Source organism: Peromyscus eremicus, chromosome 15 (genome assembly GCF_949786415.1).
Source record: "Peromyscus eremicus chromosome 15, PerEre_H2_v1, whole genome shotgun sequence".
NCBI lineage: Eukaryota > Metazoa > Chordata > Mammalia > Rodentia > Cricetidae > Peromyscus > Peromyscus eremicus.
This window is the reverse complement of record NC_081431.1, coordinates 10,884,334-10,900,934: the sequence shown is the minus strand read 5'-3', so window position 1 is coordinate 10,900,934 and position 16,601 is coordinate 10,884,334. Positions and strand designations below refer to the sequence as shown.

General features: G+C 52.1%; 1 protein-coding gene across 1 annotated transcript; it reads right to left on the bottom strand.

The window, feature by feature from the left end:
* Window positions 1–6,006: 6,006 nt before the first annotated feature.
* Window positions 6,007–11,226, bottom strand: Hlx (H2.0 like homeobox). The gene is made up of 4 exons (XM_059280886.1): window positions 10,297–11,226; window positions 9,442–9,621; window positions 8,609–8,793; window positions 6,007–6,822 (listed from the first exon to the last, which is right to left on the bottom strand). Exons 1-4 carry the CDS (start codon window positions 10,889–10,891, stop codon window positions 6,334–6,336), a joined length of 1,449 nt encoding a protein of 482 aa, XP_059136869.1. The 5' UTR covers window positions 10,892–11,226; the 3' UTR covers window positions 6,007–6,333.
* Between the last annotated feature and the right edge of the window lie 5,375 nt (window positions 11,227–16,601).

Sequence of the window (16,601 nt, the reverse complement as noted above, 5' to 3'; positions counted from 1 at the left end):
CGTTTTACTGCCCCAACACCCTTCAAGTGTCTCGATGATAGCTCCTTGTGTATGCAACTCGTTCACACTAAACACAAGAGCCACAATAATTATATTCATTTATCCAGTAAATACTTTGAGGACACCAAGCACTGTGTTAAGTGCTAGACTCTTCAACCACTTAGCAGAGACCCCAGGAGAGTATCTGGGGTAGAGCGTTTGTGTAACAAGCATGAGGTACTAGGTTCAAATCCCAGCGCCCCAAATCATCACCATCATTATCATAACCGTCTAAGGGTATTTTCACCCTTGAAAGACATATAATTAATTTCCTGTTTTCTGTGTTGACCCCCCTCCTCATTATTAGTTAAGATCTTAAAGCTCCCAACGCGCCATTTGTCCTGACCCATTTCAACAGCGGGCGCATAACTCCCCTGGGGACGCCATAGCAGCTTCAACTTCCATAAAATCCTGTATCAGAAAACTCTAGCATCTTCCCCTTCAAACTCCCAATCACACCTACAAGGGTTGTAGCGAATGTCTGTTGTCTGTGCAGCACCCGATGCAGTTCCTGGAGCAGGAGAAGTGCCTGGGGGATCTGATACTGTCGGTGGCAACAGGTGACCCCGACACCTTCACTCAAGGCCTTCAAAGATTTCCAGGGAACATTGGACAAAATGGTCTCATATTCATAAGCTTCATTAGCTTCAGATGATTTATTTTCTTGATAAGTGAGAATTACCTCGATTTCTTTTTTTTCCCCCTACAGTGTGAACACTAACAGAGATCTCAACAAATAGTGTAACAAATAAAGAAGTAAAAGAATATATCACGTCTACTTGTACACTGGCTACTTCCCTCTTTGAAGTTTTTTTTTTTTAATGCAACTGATCTTCGTGGCAATTTATGATTTAGGTTCATTCACTTGCATTGCACATAGAGTTGGGGCAAACTGAAGCTAAAGGGTTAGATGAATTTCTCAAGGCTAGTGCAACTAATTGTTGAGCCTGTAAGTGAATGAGTGCTTCTGGAGCTAATTCGGATCCTCCTCTACCGGCCTAGGATCAAGAGCCCTGGTTCCCAGCTATATGCACTAACCATTGGGCATACCCACCACCACACTGAAAAAGAAAGTGAGAAAATCAGTAGAACTATCCCGAGGTCTAAGTCAGGTGATGCCTCTTCCACAAACCAAGGTTTTTAGCCTGTTAACTGTCACTGCTGAAGTTAAGTCTGAGGTTAAGGAAGGAGGGAGGGAGAGAGATCGAGAAAGGGAGGGAGGGGGTGCTGGTACCTCAGTACCCCTAAGTGCTAGTGCAGTCTGCTTCCTGCCCAGAATAACAGAGGTGACCAAGGACAGCTGAAAGGTACCACAGATAGTGTCAGAACCCTGGGAGCCCAGCTGCTGCACAGCCAGGGACATAGCAAGTTGGAGAGAAGGGTGTCAACCAGCAGACAACCAGAGGGCCACCTCTGGAGAGACAACCTCTCAGGGACACACAGTCCGCCACCATCTCCACCCCTGCTTAACCCAGTGTGGTGGGGAGGGCAGAGTTCCTAGCCCATGGTTCTGAGACTTTCATTCTCCTCTGTGAAAACCCAATGAGCTTTGATCATGATCAGAAGCCATTAGGCAGGCCCATCAGGAGGAAGCTCTCATATTCTTGCATTCTTCAGAAGATGTGGATCCCAAGGTCCACATTGGTCCTAGCACTCATTCACTGGGTGATCTTGAACAAATGTCTTTACTTTTCTTCCTGTCGCCTGACTCATCCCTAGAATGGGGACATCAGAAGTAATCACAGTATGGGAGCATCTATCTTTGTTTTCTAAAATGATGGAGGCGGGGTGGGGGGGGTGGGGGGGTGGGGGGGTGGAAGCAAAGGGTTCCAGGATCCAACAGTCCTGAGCTTGCCCGTATGGGGAGAGCAGGAGTCCCCACAGAGCCGAGGTGGGAGGGTACCTTACCAAGTGCATCCCACTCTGGGAAAGCAGGCTGGACTCTCCACAGGATGAGGGCATGCCTTATACAAGAGCCTCCATTTGCCTTGGGGACCCTGGACAATATCAAGACATTTAAAATGACATGGTGTTCAAGATCTATCAAATCCAGGTTTTTATCTCCCCTTCCTAACACAGCACCTTCAGGTAAAGTTCTTAGAACCCAGCTCCTGTTCTCCACGAAGACCATCGGGCACCAGATGTGTTTACTCTACCTCCCAGAGGCTAAAGAAGAGGGAAGGCATTGTCTTATGTGTTTAGAGGTCCCTTGGCCTTCTCCGATGCAGTGCCACTATATGGTAGGAAAAAGACTGAGTTCACAATATCTCCACCTGTTCTTCAAAAAAAGAGGGGGAGCTAGAAAGGAACCGGTGGAAGGAGGGCATTAGACAGTCTACCTAAGCTTCTGGCCTCGTTTGTTGCTTGTCCCAAGCCTATCCCACCAGTCTGCTTAGGGCTGTCATAGCTTGGAAAGAAGAACATATTCCTGAACTGGTTAAAATACCATAAAGTAATGTTTGATTCAAATACCCTGCTAAAGACTGAGGCTCCTACCTTGCCTCTGAGGACCCCCCAGCCTCAATAGGCAACTGCCAGTCTGTGCAGAGGAACCTGGGCCCAGTTTCAGGGTTCTTGGATCTCTGGTACCTTGAAGAAGAAAGCCTGCCTGCGACTAGCAATATTACATTCCTTTTTTCATTGGTGCAGTCTGGCCCAGCCACCATCCCTGCCAGGGACTGGAGAGGGACAACAGCCAGAGAAAAGACTCCAGAATTCCTGGGTTTTCTTTTGGCCCCTCTGAGGTTTGGAGGGGATCTGGGATTTGTGAGGCTTCCTCCAATCCTTGGAGGGGTGAGGAGTGGATGAAGCTAGGGAGTGATTTCCTTGGCTCAGTCTGCTAGACTCATCCTTAAATACTTGGCCTTGATGTCTCTCAGAACCTGACATCTTTGGCCCCAGTGGGACTGGAAAGCGGGGTGGCACACTCGACGAATCCAGGTTCCTCCCCACTTTCTGCAGAGGACAGCAAATGCAGAAGGTGGATCTGGTTTTCAGTGGTTTTGGTCTGTGGCGCCAGACAAATGCTACCGAGACAAGCGTCCCACCCACAAAGGCAGAATAAGGTAGTGTGAGGATCCTCTCCTCGCCTTCTTTTGCCATACAGAGGAGAATGGAACACACACACACACACACACACACACACACACACACACACACACGAGTGTTAAAACGGACAGTAATGTTTCTGTGAGCGGCTGTGTTTCTGTCCCTGATATGTGTGTGTGTCAGTGAGTGCAGGGGTGGAGGTTGTCTGTCAGACCCCTACTCCTTCTGCCTAGGGAAATTCACCCCTGCCTATGTTTTTCGGAGGCCTTGGTGTGTTAGTGCTGTGGACTCCTCATGGAGGGGTGCTCCTGCAAGGGATAAGGAAAAGCCCAACTCTGTTCAAAGAGTAACTACTCCTTGGAGGAAGGCTCCCTTGGAGTCCCGCACCGCAAGCCTTAGAAGACGTGCCCAAGCTTTGGAAGGACACGGGCGCAAGCCTAGGAAGGGGAACCCGGACCTTGGCTGCGTTTTGCTCTGTGCGGCTCCGGACCTCTTCGCACGCCCACCTCCTCCAGGCTCCAACCAGCCCCGAGGTCTGGCGTCAGCTAATCTTCCACGCGTAGCCTTCTCCTCTTCCCCTCAGAAACCTCCACCCTAAGCTACCCAGGCTAGGATCAAGCGCTTCCAGAAAGACCCCTATAGTCCGGCAAGCAGGCTCCAGCACAAAACCACCAGCCCCGAAAAGCAGCCTTAAAAGTCCAGCGGCCTACCGGGGGCGGGGGCGGGGGCGAGGGGTGGCTTCTCTCTGCAGCTGCCCTTTTTCCAAGTAAACGAAACTTCACAGGGTTTGTGACATGATGGCTGCTGGTGGAAGAGAGAGTTTTACGAAATAAATAAATGGTCAGAAACTAGAGGGAGAGGCGCCAAAGTGCTCTAGAGCACCCCCGACTTTCAGACTACCCACTCCGGGTGGGACGCATTCGATGCTTTCCATACTACCTCCTCCAGGTGACCGGCGCCGGGGTAATTTCCGTCCCAGCTCCCGCGAGTTCAGGGCCTTGCCCAGCCTGCCTGAAAAAAGGCCGAGGGTCTACCCGGAAAAGCACACCATCACCTTACCCCAGCAAGGGTTTCTTTCCATCCTTTACTAAGTCTAGAAGCCAGGAAGGAAAGCGGCTGCGGTCGGGCTTAGAAGAGAGCAGGGGAGAGGCGCCGTGAGCGGGAGACGCTGGGAAGTTTGCATAAAGCACCGGCTCCTCCCAGTCTCTCCCCAGACTGGCCGCGCTCCTCCTCGCTTAAGTAGATATACCCTGGCTCTGCTCTTTAATGTCAGAATTGGGTTTAACTGTGTCCTGATTCCGTGTCTTTTGAATGTTCGGATTCCAAGTTTTAAATATGTCTGGAGTTGAAGAGAAATCCAGACAATGACTATAGACTTGAGGTTCAGGGGGAAATACTAAAGTTTGAGAAGGGAAGACCAATGGGAAACTTGGGGGCACTATCACACCCCCACCTGAAGCCCGGGGCTGTCTGTCTTAGAGGCTGCCCGTCGCTGTGCCCCCCCAACTCTTGTGAGTAACTAGGGATAATAGCTAGCTCGCCCTCCTCTTTAAATTGGGTCCCTAGTGGGGATGTTCAATCTTGATCTCTTCTTGCTTTTCCCAACTACTTACTCTATGATCTTTCTAAAAAGTATCCCTCTTCTTCACTCCAGCCCTGGGCCACAGGTCCAGAGCGAGAATCCAGGAACTAGCTCCAGGGAACGGTGAATCAAAGGGGAGAAGAAGATAAGGAAGACTCGGGCTGAGCAGACCCAAACCTTGCAGTTCCTTCCAGGAGGAGAGTGAGTGCCTCCTAGGACCTCTGGACTCAGCACTTTTCCTCCCTTCCTTGGGCAGGATGAGTTCCGGGGATTAGATGCTAAGAGGACTTGTGCCCTGGCATTACTCTGTGCCAAAAATTGTTGGGGACATCTTTTGTTGTTGTTGTTGTTGCTGTTTCAATTTTCCCCAAAAAAAAGATGGTTACTATCTTAACGCTTTTCACATCATTTCAAGCGAAGGAGGTGGTAGAAAGGGGCTTCTTCACATTTCAAAAGAAAAAAGCCTTCTAGGATTCATCCTTTGACTGCATTAAAGTGTCCCCTGTAATGGACACTGTCTCCTGCCTCCCCAAGGCTTGTAGTGGGTGCCTCCAGCGGAAGAAGAATTGCAAAGGAAGATTTTTATCTGGGTTCAGGGGAGGGAGGAGTGGTAAGTATATTGCCTAGATTCACTGGGCAAACGTGGGCCAGGAGGTCCACATCTGGCTTCACCTCTGTCTAACATTCAAAGTTGCCTCATTACTGCCCAATTACATCAGCCTCTTTAACACCAGGGCCTTGGCACTTGGAAGAACTGGTCTCCGGTCCCCAACTGTTGTGGCCTCTCTGTCTTTTCTTGAGATGTTGCTTCGGGTTTCCCTACCTCACCACTGCGCAGCTGCACTGGTCCAGGCCCCAAACTCCAGGCTGGGAGCTCAGCAAAGGCCTAGTGAGCCAGGGCTGTGCCTGGTTGAATTCCAGCAGCAGAGCGGATTCCATACTAACTACGAGCTCTCTGCAGCCACAGAGAACGCAGGCACAAGCACGTGTGCTCCCTGCATCCCGACCCTGCTTAGGGAAGCCATCTGCAGAACAGGCCTAAGATTCTACAATTTGTTCCTTTGCAGGCCTCGCACCCAAGCAGTCGTAGGTGGGGGTTGCCAACGACTTCAACGCTGAGTGAAATCGCTACCACCCCACAGGGGTCTCTGCAGTGAGGTGGCTCCGGGGCTGCTTTTTCCCCCTCCTGCAGCTGCTACCATCTGCTGTGTGTCAGGGCTAAGGTTCTGGTCCCCGGATCTTTGGTACTTAACAACCTCACTACCCCAGCAAGCCAGCAAGCCAAGCGGGCCTTTTACAAACCGTAGTAAACATTTTATTTACAAGTTAAAGGCCTCCTAAGTGCAGCGTGTCCTTATGTCAAGACCCCTGGTGCTCAGAGGGACAGTTCCATCCAACACTTCACAGTGTGAGCTGCTTGGGTAGGGAGAACAGTTAAATTCTTTGGCTGGGGGAACCTCACAACTCTCCTCTCATTGTGGGAGCCGTAGGCCTCAAGCAGCCTAGGCAGCAAGAGAAAGGGTGTGAACCCCCCCCCCAAGAAACTGCCCTGGGCGGCGTCTCCCGTCGTGGCGACCCTGGCCACCAACTAAAGTAGGCACAAACTCCGGCCAGTGTTGGGGAAGCTGCATGCCATGCCATGCCGTAGGTACCCTCGGTCCAGTCTACAAGCCTGCAAGCGGGGCTTGGGCAGGCTCCGGGCTCTGGGGATTGCTGGTGACGGAAGGCTGGTGAGCCGGGAGCAGCTCCGAGCAGCTGCCGCCGCCGCCAAGGCTGTTGGCACTCCCCGCGCCGCCGCTGTGGCTGCTACCCAGGCTGCCGGCGCTGCCGAAGCTGAAGCCGCCACTCACGCTGCTGCTAGCTGTGATGAGAGCGCCCGGGGCGGACGCCTTGATGACCGCAGTTTGGTGCAGGGACCGCTCAGTACCCTCAGTCCGTTCCGTGTCGCTGGGGGCCATGTCCAGGGACTCCGAGTCACTACTCTCGCTCTCGGCCTCGCCCTCGGAACGGCTGGGGCTTCTCTCTTCCAGGTCGCCCTCGGCGGGGGCTCCGCCTGAAGGCTTTTCCACGGCTTCCTTGTCCTTGTCCTTCTGCGCCTGAGCCTCCTTAGAGTGTCGCCACTTCATCCTCCGGTTCTGGAACCACACCTTCACCTGTGTGCAACATCACAAGAGACGCGAGATAAACAACGAGCTCACTACACCTAGCGTTAGCCCCCTAAGACAGGATAGCACGGAGGACGCTTGCTACGCCTCCTCCGGAACCCAGACACTGTAACTAAGCATAAAGATCCAGGAGCTATCAAGAGGCGAAACCGGCCCAACCCACTAGGGACCATTCTTTAAATGTGACCCTCGAACCTCAAGCCTGAAATGACCCAGGGCGCAAGGGAAGGACAGATTTCTTGTAAATTGCTTCCTAATCTCACCAAATTCAGGACTCCCTCAGGACTGATTAAAATTAAGGAGTCCTGGCCCCCAAATTGCACATATACCCCTATTGTGTACACCATGTCAAGGTTTTGGTGAGCCAATATTAAGAGCTTCTGAGGGCCCTCGTCTCCAGGCATTCAGTACAATCCAAAGCAATTCACTGCAAAAAAAATTCACTGTACCACCTCCATCCCCTTAGGATTTTTGAGACAGGGTCTCTTTTGAACCAGGCTGGCTTTGAACTTGAGATCCTCCTGCCTCTGCCTCCTGAGTACTCAGATTACAGCCCTGGGCCACCACTGTTTGTTTTAAGGGTGGAAACAGGCAAAAGGACAGGGGAATCAAAGCATCAATCCCACTAGAATGGGTACCTGCTGGGCTTTAAGTAAAGGAGAATCACCTTGGCATATTTTCACCTAAAAGTTGATAGAGACCCTGTCTTTGTGTGAGACACACTTATTCTCCTGGGGCTCAGAAAATGCTGGAATTAAATGTGCAGCATGCAGAAATAGGGAAGAGATGGAGTGGAGAATCTATATAAATATACGATCCCCTGGGGGACCCAACGCATTCACACAAGTTCCAGCTTCCCCTTTAAAAATAACACACAGCTGGTAGAAAGTGGCTGGGCTTTCCAGTCCGTCTCCGTGTGCTGAGGAAGCCTGTTGTGTAATGGAGAACAGAAAGACGGGAGGACAGAAGTCCGAACCAGGCAGCTAGAAAGCTTTGGCTTTGGCTCTGTGGGAGTCAGGAGTGCAGAACAAGAAAGTGTGCTATAGTCAAGAAAGCAAAGAGAAACTCTAACTCTTGAAATTGAGGGGGGAAAAAAAGGTTCCAGGACAATAGATTTCCTATTGTCTTAAAAAAAAAATCAAGTCTGCAGGACCTATTAAAAAAATGTTCTCGTACGTTCTAAGAAAATCTTTTTTTTTTTCCTTCTCTCACTCAACTCCATCATCAACTATCTTCGGAGGCCGGGCTGTTAGAAAGTGGGATTGTGGCTGCTCCAAGCCCACTCACTCCCTGTCTTAAAGCGACTCGAAGTCATTCAGTTTGAAATTATATTTTCAGTTCCTCACAAGTGGGATTTCACAATCCAGTGAAGGAAGGCAGGGACCAACAATAAACTATTGACACTGGGTTTTTATCTCTTCTGAAATAAACTGCCTCCTACAGCGAGGCGCTCTCCAGTCTGGTGCATAATTATCATCTCCCGGCCGGCCGATTCGCTTTCTCCGCGGTTCTTTGGCCTCTTGGCCAAAATAAACATTCAGTGCTTGTTGACATACATCTTCAGGAATGGACAATTCTCTCCATCCCTCTCCTCCATCTCCACCCCTACCCGCCTCTCCTCTGGCTTGGAGTTGCCACACCGCAAAGCCTCATGAAATTCAAGACCTTGTGTTTTGACTGCTGAAGGTGAGAGCAGACGTGGAGGAGGCCTGCGGGTCCCACCCCGTGCTCTGTTTACTGCGTGTGCGGGAGAACACCCGGCCGGTGGGCTTACCTGTGCGTCTGTGAGTCCCAGCATGGCTGCCAGCTGCTTTCGGTCCGGCTTCGTCACATACTTCTGGATCTCAAACCTCTTCTCCAGGCCTTTCCTTTGCAGATTGGAAAAGACCGCGCGGGACCACGAGCGCTTCCGCTTGTACGTCTGCGGCATGGTGTCCTTGGTGAGCACAGCATAGGGACCTGCCAACCGTCACGAAGCCACATTAGTGTTAGGGCCCTTTGGATATTTAAAGGTGTTTTGAGTTTACAGTCGCCCCCCCCCCCAGTTCCTTTCCCTTGTGCCGGAATGGCCTAAGGAAGTTTTTTTTTTTTAAATAGATCTTTGCAGGACCACTTTAGGCCTAAGGCCGGGAAGAGCCCGCTACTCCGTGAATTTGTTCAAGAGAAACGCACAAACTTAACGGACAGCCACCAGACCTGATGAAATAGTTGGAACTGTCCCTGGGGCCTGAATGACCTGCCAGTGACAGCCTTATACTCCCCCGCATTTGTCTTTCAGAGAATATATAACCAGCCAAGCAAAACTCTGTGTGTGTGTGTGTGTGTGTGTGTGTGTGTGTGTGTGTGTGTGTAACCTGCATCTTTGAATGCCTCATTTTCAAACCACCCTCTCTGAGCGAAAAGAATAGGGACAGTGACTCACACCCATACACACTCTCTTGGCTCCCCTCTCTTCTCCAACTGCCCTGCTAAAAAGAACATTCAGTTTCTCTCCTAGGACTTAGGAGGCTCCTACCCCAGCTGTGGGTTTTCCATGCTAGCCTTTGCGGCATCAGACTGAGAGGCAAGACTCAGAGGCTCACGGACGGAACTCGGGAAGTTTTCTACCTGGAAACGTGTCCTGGAATTGATGCTGAACAGAATTTCTTGGGTTGGAGCTTAAGGGGCTGAGGATAGCAGTCGCCTCGTTAATAGGATCTAGAGATGCGAAGAACTGTCCGGCGGAAGGCTGTAGGCCCGCTAGGTGCACCCCTGCAGGCCGCCCACCGGTTAGCAGCGACGTGAGATCTGGGGAGCGGGAAAGAAGAGTCAGTTACACCTTGGACAAACTCATACCCTCTGGGAAGATTTCTTCCTCCCTTCCCTTCTTCCTTGAACCAGTTTTATCCAAGCGGAAGTCAAAAAAGACCCCCATATCCACTGGAAGCACTTTCCCCCCACAGCTGCCAAGAATGGGGCCTGAACTGCCTCTGCGTGTGTCAACCACGTCCAGTCCACCCCACAGCAAGAAAAGGCTTCTCTTAAACCGGTCCTAAGGTGGTAGGCCCCTCACTCTGCCTGCTCCCTCAGAAGCTTAGACTAGCAGTTTTGCTTCCCCACAATTCTTGGGAAGAATTGTACTGGAAACCACATAAACGCAAAATGTCCTCACGCTGAGATTTCCCCGTGACAAAGGCCTAAGTCTTTCTGTAGATACGTCATTCAAAAGATAGATTATACCCACCCACTTTTGCAAAAGTTTACAGCAATCAGTGTTGACACCCGTTCTGCGCTGTTTAAACATCCGAGAAGCACTTTTTACGTGGAGTAGTTGAGTTTTAAATGCCTCATAGTTTTCTTACGGTTCGTCTTCTTCTCCCTCAGTCTACTGGTTAGCCCTTAAGTGTAAAAGCACCTCAAGCGCGCATGGGATCAGGGCCCTCATGAGTGGTTGAGGCCTGAAGCCTCCTGGCCAGGACGTACCTCTTAGCGTGTTGCCTTCCTTGACTTTTGGGTCAAATTCTGCAGACAGAATTCGGTCGATTCCAAATTTGAGGTCTTTGCTGGAGGGGGCAGGGGCGGAGCCGCTATGGTGGGGGACCACCCGCGTCCCTGAAGCCGGTGGTGGCTGCAGGGAGCCCGCCCGCGGCGGAGGCGGAGGCTGTTGCTGTGACTGCTGTTGCTGCTGCGTCGGTTGTTGCTGCGGGAGATGCTGGTGGTAGGCAGCGGAGAGCGGGGACAGCCGCTGAGGGAAGCCAGCCGGGACTTCTGAGGGCGCCACCACCGGGGTGGGACGTAGTGGGGATCTGGCGGCAGCTTGGAAGGAGGCGTGCGGGTGCACGGAGCCCAAGTGCGCGGTGAGGGCGGCCGAAGCCCCCACCAGTCCCTCCGCCGCCGGCCCCGGCTCCCCGACGCCGCCGGCGTGCAGGATGTCCGCGATGCAGAAAGAGGGCTTCTTGACAGCGGCCGGGTCCAAGGGGAAGGAGCAGCCGCCCGGGCCGCCGGCCGAGGAACAGTAAGCGGCCGACCAGAGACTGAAGTTGGAAGCGTAGAAGGGAGCCAGGCCGGCGGCGAACATCCTCGCAGGGTCCTGGCGGGGTCCCGGGTGAGTGGGTAAGTGGGTGGGTGCTCGGGGAGAAGCGGTGCCCGGCAGCCAAGCTCGATCTGCTTTCGGTTCTCCGCCCACACTGAAGCACAGGGCCAGCCGGGAGCCCGAGCGCCACCGAGAGAGGAGGCGACAGCCGGGTCGCCTCCCGCCACGGCCTGGGCCCCTGGCCTGGCTTGAAAGGCGGCGCGGCGAGCGCGCTCCCCGCGGGATGGAAGCGATCGCCGGGTGCTGGAGCGGCGAGGCGGGTGCGGCCTCGCTCCGCTACTCCGGAGAAGCGGGGCAAGACAGGAGCCCGACACCGAAAGAAAAACCCAAACAGCTAAGCCCTAAGAGCTAAATTTAAAACAACAATAATGATCCGTTAGTTTAAAAAAAAAAATTAAGGAGGAAAAAAAAAGAAAAAAAAAAAAACTCCTCTCTAAAAACTCCCAAAGTTTTGGCAGGAGCTTGCGAGTCAGACCCGGGGTAGGACCTTGATCCGGGCGCTCATTGGACGTCTGTGTGACCAATGGGACTCAGGAGTGGAGGGGAATTGGGCAAGAGGGGGCGTGGCCCGCCCTCAGCCACGCCCCGGCCACACCAAAGTGTTTTCTGCGGCCGCGTGGGCTGAGCTGAGTACTGCGAGTCCCCGGGAGCCGCTTAGGGGCGGAGAGTCGGCTCCTCCGGCCTCTGGCTGTCCTCTGTCCCCTGCTCGGGGACCCGCCACCGGGAGAGAGGAGCCGGTCTCAGGAGTTTTCCTGGAGCTGCCGGGAAGGAGAGGAGCGGGGAGCTCCTAGGCTCGGCAGGAGTGAACAGCTTCCCTCCCGCCGCAGAGCAGCGCGGGCGGGCGGCCCATAGGCTGTCCTTCTATAGTCTGCTTTCACGCGATTCTTCCCCTCTCTGCTTTTATCCCAAGTGCTAGTGCCCTAGGCAAAGGCCCCATCTTTCCCGGGCCCCTGCAACCTAGAATCCCGGTCCAAGTCTGCACTCGGTCTGCCTCTCAGCTCACAGGAGCTCCTCAGAGAAGCCAGAAGGAGGGCCGGCCGCAAATTAGTTTTATTCTGAGCTGTCATTCCAGTGACAACTTGAAAGAGTGACTTTTCAAACAAAATAAGATCGATAGCTCCAAACGTCTCCCTGAGACACATCCAAACTTTTGCCCGGAGCCTCGGAAACAACAAAACGGGCTTTCTCGCTCGCCAGGCCCTGGAGAGCAGCGCGCGCGTCCCCTCCCTGCACCTTGTAGGAAGTGCCACCCTTCTCGGCCACCACTTCCCCGGGTCACGTGGATCTGATGTTTTGCAAGTGCCAGGGAGCGGTTGCCTTTGAGATTAAATACCTACTTTCAATTGGTGGCAGTTTCTCCAGGATCCGCTTTGGCCTGTTGGCGGGAGGCGCTGTCCCAGCCGCCATAGTCAGCGCCTTCCATTCTAGCCGGGTCTTTAGAACTCAGGGTAGGTGTAGTGGGGATTTTCTGTCGCATCAACATCTCTATTTTAAGAATTCGTTCTCTTTTAAATTATAGTCAGAATGGATTTCCCCGCCCCTCTCCCAAACAGACCACAGGCCACCCGGATGAGCTGTTCTTGCACATTTTCAGGAAGAAAATAAAATAACGACAATAACGAAACCATCAAATTTTTTTTTGTTTTCGATTGTCCAAATAAGTATCTCCTAAATGAAATTCCAAGGCATGTTTTATTTCTCCTCGGCTCTAAGATACCAGTTAAACCCGAAAACGCAAGGGGACGTTGTGCCAGGCTGTTATCAGTTCAGGATTGGAGTGGGCTCCTGAGTTCATTAACGTCTAGCAGCTCCGCGGCCTTCCTCAGCGACTTTGTCATCCTCAGCGGTTGCCTTAACCGCAATCCATGGCTAATCGATCACAGGATCTGCGGCCACCGAGATTCTTCCTCTCTCTTCCCTCCCCACCGCCCTGTTCTTTCCTCGCTTTCCACCCAGTCTCCTTCCCTTCTCGCACAGAAAGGCCCCCTGGCCCTAAATCCCGGCGTCAGGGACAGAGGTAGTAGCTATATCCAGAGGCAGAGGGGTATAGACAGTTGACGGCAGCGGTGCCTGGGGCGAGAGAGGCCGGAAATCATGTCTAGCTAGCAGGGGGTGGACTTGTGACAAGTACAGGGCCACCGGAGGTGAGACTTGGGCTAAAGGTTCTGGTGTGACGAGGTGAGAGTGAACAGTTTTCACTAACTTCATCGGGTGCTAGGGAAAGCAAGTCTAGGCTCCCTGGTCACTCGCCTCTTTTCTAGGAGCCTTGTCACTGGCTTGCATCCCAGCTTGACCGCAGACATCCAGACAGTGAGCGGCCTAGACCAAAGTCCCAGTTCAAAAGGACTTAACGCTTCACCCAGAGGCCTGCACCTTCACCTCCTCACCTAGAAATAAGGCTCCCACCCCTTTCTCCTCTTTGCGCTGTTTGAGACCGGCTGTGCAGAGGTGGGAGTGCAGAACCCAAATGCTCTAGGTTATCTGGCAGTGTTCATGGTCGTGTCTGCCGCGCGTAGAAACCAGGAGTGGCCGGCGGCTCAGAACCTGGATGGACTACTGCAAGGGCTTCTTTCTCCACAGCTCCGCGGCTGTTTTACAGGCTCGGAAGGGTGGGGGTCGGGGGGGGGGATCCTCTTTTCTCCCAGGCCAGCGGCGTCATTGCAATCGTTGCAGCCCAGCCGCTCGCTGGCTCACCCACTCACTACCCAAGGCCTAATCGGAGCTCCGGGGGCCGGGGGTTGGGGGTTGGGGTGGGTGTGGGAATGGGGGGAGCGAACGCAGAAGAAAAAGAAAAGACAAAACGAAGCCTTTGGGTTTGTGGGTCTTTCTTGCCCCAGTTCCAAGCCTCACCCCTGCAGGCCACCACTTACTTGCCTATGCACTGCCCTCCTCTTTACCCCCAACCCTTCAGAACCAAGAACGCAGCAGGAAACCCAGGGCTCGCCGGAGTTCAGGTCATCTCCTGTTTTTTTGATGGGCTCAAACTTGGACTAAATGAGCGGATATGCCTGCGAGATTGGTCTCAAAATAGAAGCGGTCCTAGTATTTTAGGATACTGCAGAAATCCTTATTTCTTCCGGAGAAAAACTCTATAATGACTCCTAGCACTTCCCCTTTCAATATTTGTGCAACTTTATCTCCACCGGCAAGTTGCTGTGGTGACGCAAATCCGCTCTTCTGTATTACAACTTCCAAAATAAATGCACGGAAATCAATTCCCTTCTAGCAATGAAAATATAAATACACAGCTGTGACTTTCGCCTTTAATCTTTGCTTTCCGAGCGGTTCGGGGCTGTGGCGAAATGAACTAGCTCAGAGCTGTTGTTGCCTGAGGAGGGAGGCCCTAGGGGCAGAGGCGTGGACTCCCGAGAGACCTTGTAACCACCAGGGATAGAAATGGGCCCGATTAAATCAAATTACTTGAACTTAGTTCACACACACGCGTCCTTAAAAACACTATCGTGCCTGGGGCGTCAGGTCATTTGTGATTCCTGCAGCCAACCCCCTTTTTCTTTTCCAGAAGAAGACACAGCCAAATATTATTTCACAATACCAGGAATAGTCAAGGTCTAGGTGGGTCCCTTTTATACTTGACAATGTGGTTTATGAGGATTTAAGATCGGGGAAAGCGATGGATGCGAATACTCACACAAGAGAAAGGTTTGGTTCTCTCTTTGGTTCTCTCTTGTGCTCAAAGGGGCAAATTCTTGCATTAAACCCAGGGACACACAAGGTCCTTTAGAGAGCACGCTAGGCATTCTTTATTGCCAGAAGATAACTCCAGGTGGGCTTAAATCAGCCAGACCTTCGAAGGGCTTTTGGTTTTGTCTTAAGACTTTGGGGAATATAATATGTAAAGTTACTCCTATCTCCACCTGGGGATTCCCTCTCCAGTTCACTTTAAAGGGTCTTTCAAACATACTACCTTCTCGGGGGGTTTTTGTGTTGTTTTTATAAGGACAGAGAAATAAATACCCGCAGTCAAAAGGGGAAGGGAACACAGCATACCCCGGTATTTAAGCATTTGAGAGACTCTCTGCACAACTCGGTGGGGACCTGTGTGTAGTGTGCCCATGGCTCCGCCAGCTGAGGTTTGATTTATAGACTGCACGCCCAGCTCGTGTTTAGTGGTGAACGCTGGACTTTTCTTTCCTTGTGGGTCCTAGAGAGCACAGTTTAATAAAGTGGGGATATATTCTAAGAAGGCTCACCTGCCTTTCCTGATCTCCTTAGGGTTACTTGGGTTGGGGAAAACTAGACTTTCTATGAGGTGGGAAGAGCAACAGGATTCTAGGCACCTGTAACCATTTGATTTATACACACACACACACACACACACACACACACACACACTCCTCCCCACTTCCCAGGTGTGCCAGGCTCTCTGGTGACCCACCCTCTCCTAGGACCATAATCTTCCCCCTTTAAACTTTATTTATCCCACAGGTCTGGCACCCAAATTTCCGAGGCCCTTTGGGTCTGGTCCCATTTGCCCTTTTCTGGGGGCCTGCTCTCCTGTTCCCTTTTTCCTGTTTCTAGGATGTGTCACTTAGCAGACATGTAGACACTTGGCTCTCTTCCTACCCCCTCATGTCACACCCTCCCCTCTCTCTCCCTCCCCACTCCCCTTAGAGATGGGGGAGTGGTAATCAAGGTAAGCAGTTTAAAACCTGCTCCTGATGTAAAAATGCGGCTTCTCTAGCCAACTCATCTTTACATGCAGTAATGCCTCAGACCCAGAGGAGCTGGGGTAGAACCCACCCCACCGTGGATGTGCACTGGAGCACATCCATTTGCAGCGAAACTGAGAGGAGGTCTGGTACACCGGGTACCATTTGCTCACGGTCAGGTGTGCTCTCCAGCTCCCAGGGAATTAGCCATTGACTAGACCCTGGGGTTTGTTTCCTGAATTATTGAATCTGAATGGTTTGCTGCTGAGGGGGAAAAGAAGAAAGTCTGGGTACAGTAAACAAATAACTCCATGTTTACACCCAGGAGACAGGGCAGTCATTCCAGAGCAGTGCTTCTTTAAGGAAACACACAACGCAAAAAAGAGTTGACATGGATTTTCCAAGCTGCTTCATCCTAGGGCAGAAAGGGGCCCCAAACTCACTCTTCAGTAATAAGTTCATTCCTGCATGGTGGGGTTAATTCATATGTGGGGACGCAGCTCTCATGACCTTGTTATGGTATGAATATGAAATGTTCCCCATAAGTTCGTGTGTCGCACACGTGGTCCCCACCTGGTGGCATTATTTTGAGAGGTAGTGGAAACTTTGGGAGGTGGAGTCTAGCTGCAGAAAGTAAGTCACTGAGGGCTGCTTCTAGGTTCTGTGGACAAAGGCAAGAACGGGAAGAAACCAGGTGAGGGGTAAGGATCCTGGAGAGGGACTCTGTAGATTGGGCCGATGGTGTGTCTCCCTCTCAGAGCTCTGAATCTGCACCACCACCCCGCCCCCGGATTGGAGCAGCTGTGAAATTCTAGCAGAACCCACCAGCCCTGTCTCAGCACCCGGCATCTTTTCCCTTCCCTCTGCTGACACCTGCTGGACCATCCCCACACCAGCAACACTATTGGGATGCAAGTTGACTCTTGGATTTTTACAAAAATGTGGGTTTCTAAAATTGGCTCTGACCTACAGCCGTTTCCTTCCCTGTTGCCGACTGTATGGGAAGCCCTTAGGTCATGAGTTAA

Excerpts from the sequence above, each read along its gene's own strand:
- Hlx (XM_059280886.1), bottom strand. The coding sequence starts at position 10,891 with ATGTTCGCCGCCGGCCTGGCTCCCTTCTACGCTTCCAACTTCAGTCTC. Across the intron at positions 9,622-10,296 it reads GGAAGGCAACACGCTAAGAG|ATCTCACGTCGCTGCTAACC; the intron begins GTACGTCCTGGC and ends CCCGCTCCCCAG. Across the intron at positions 6,823-8,608 it reads TGGGACTCACAGACGCACAG|GTGAAGGTGTGGTTCCAGAA; the intron begins GTAAGCCCACCG and ends TGTTGCACACAG.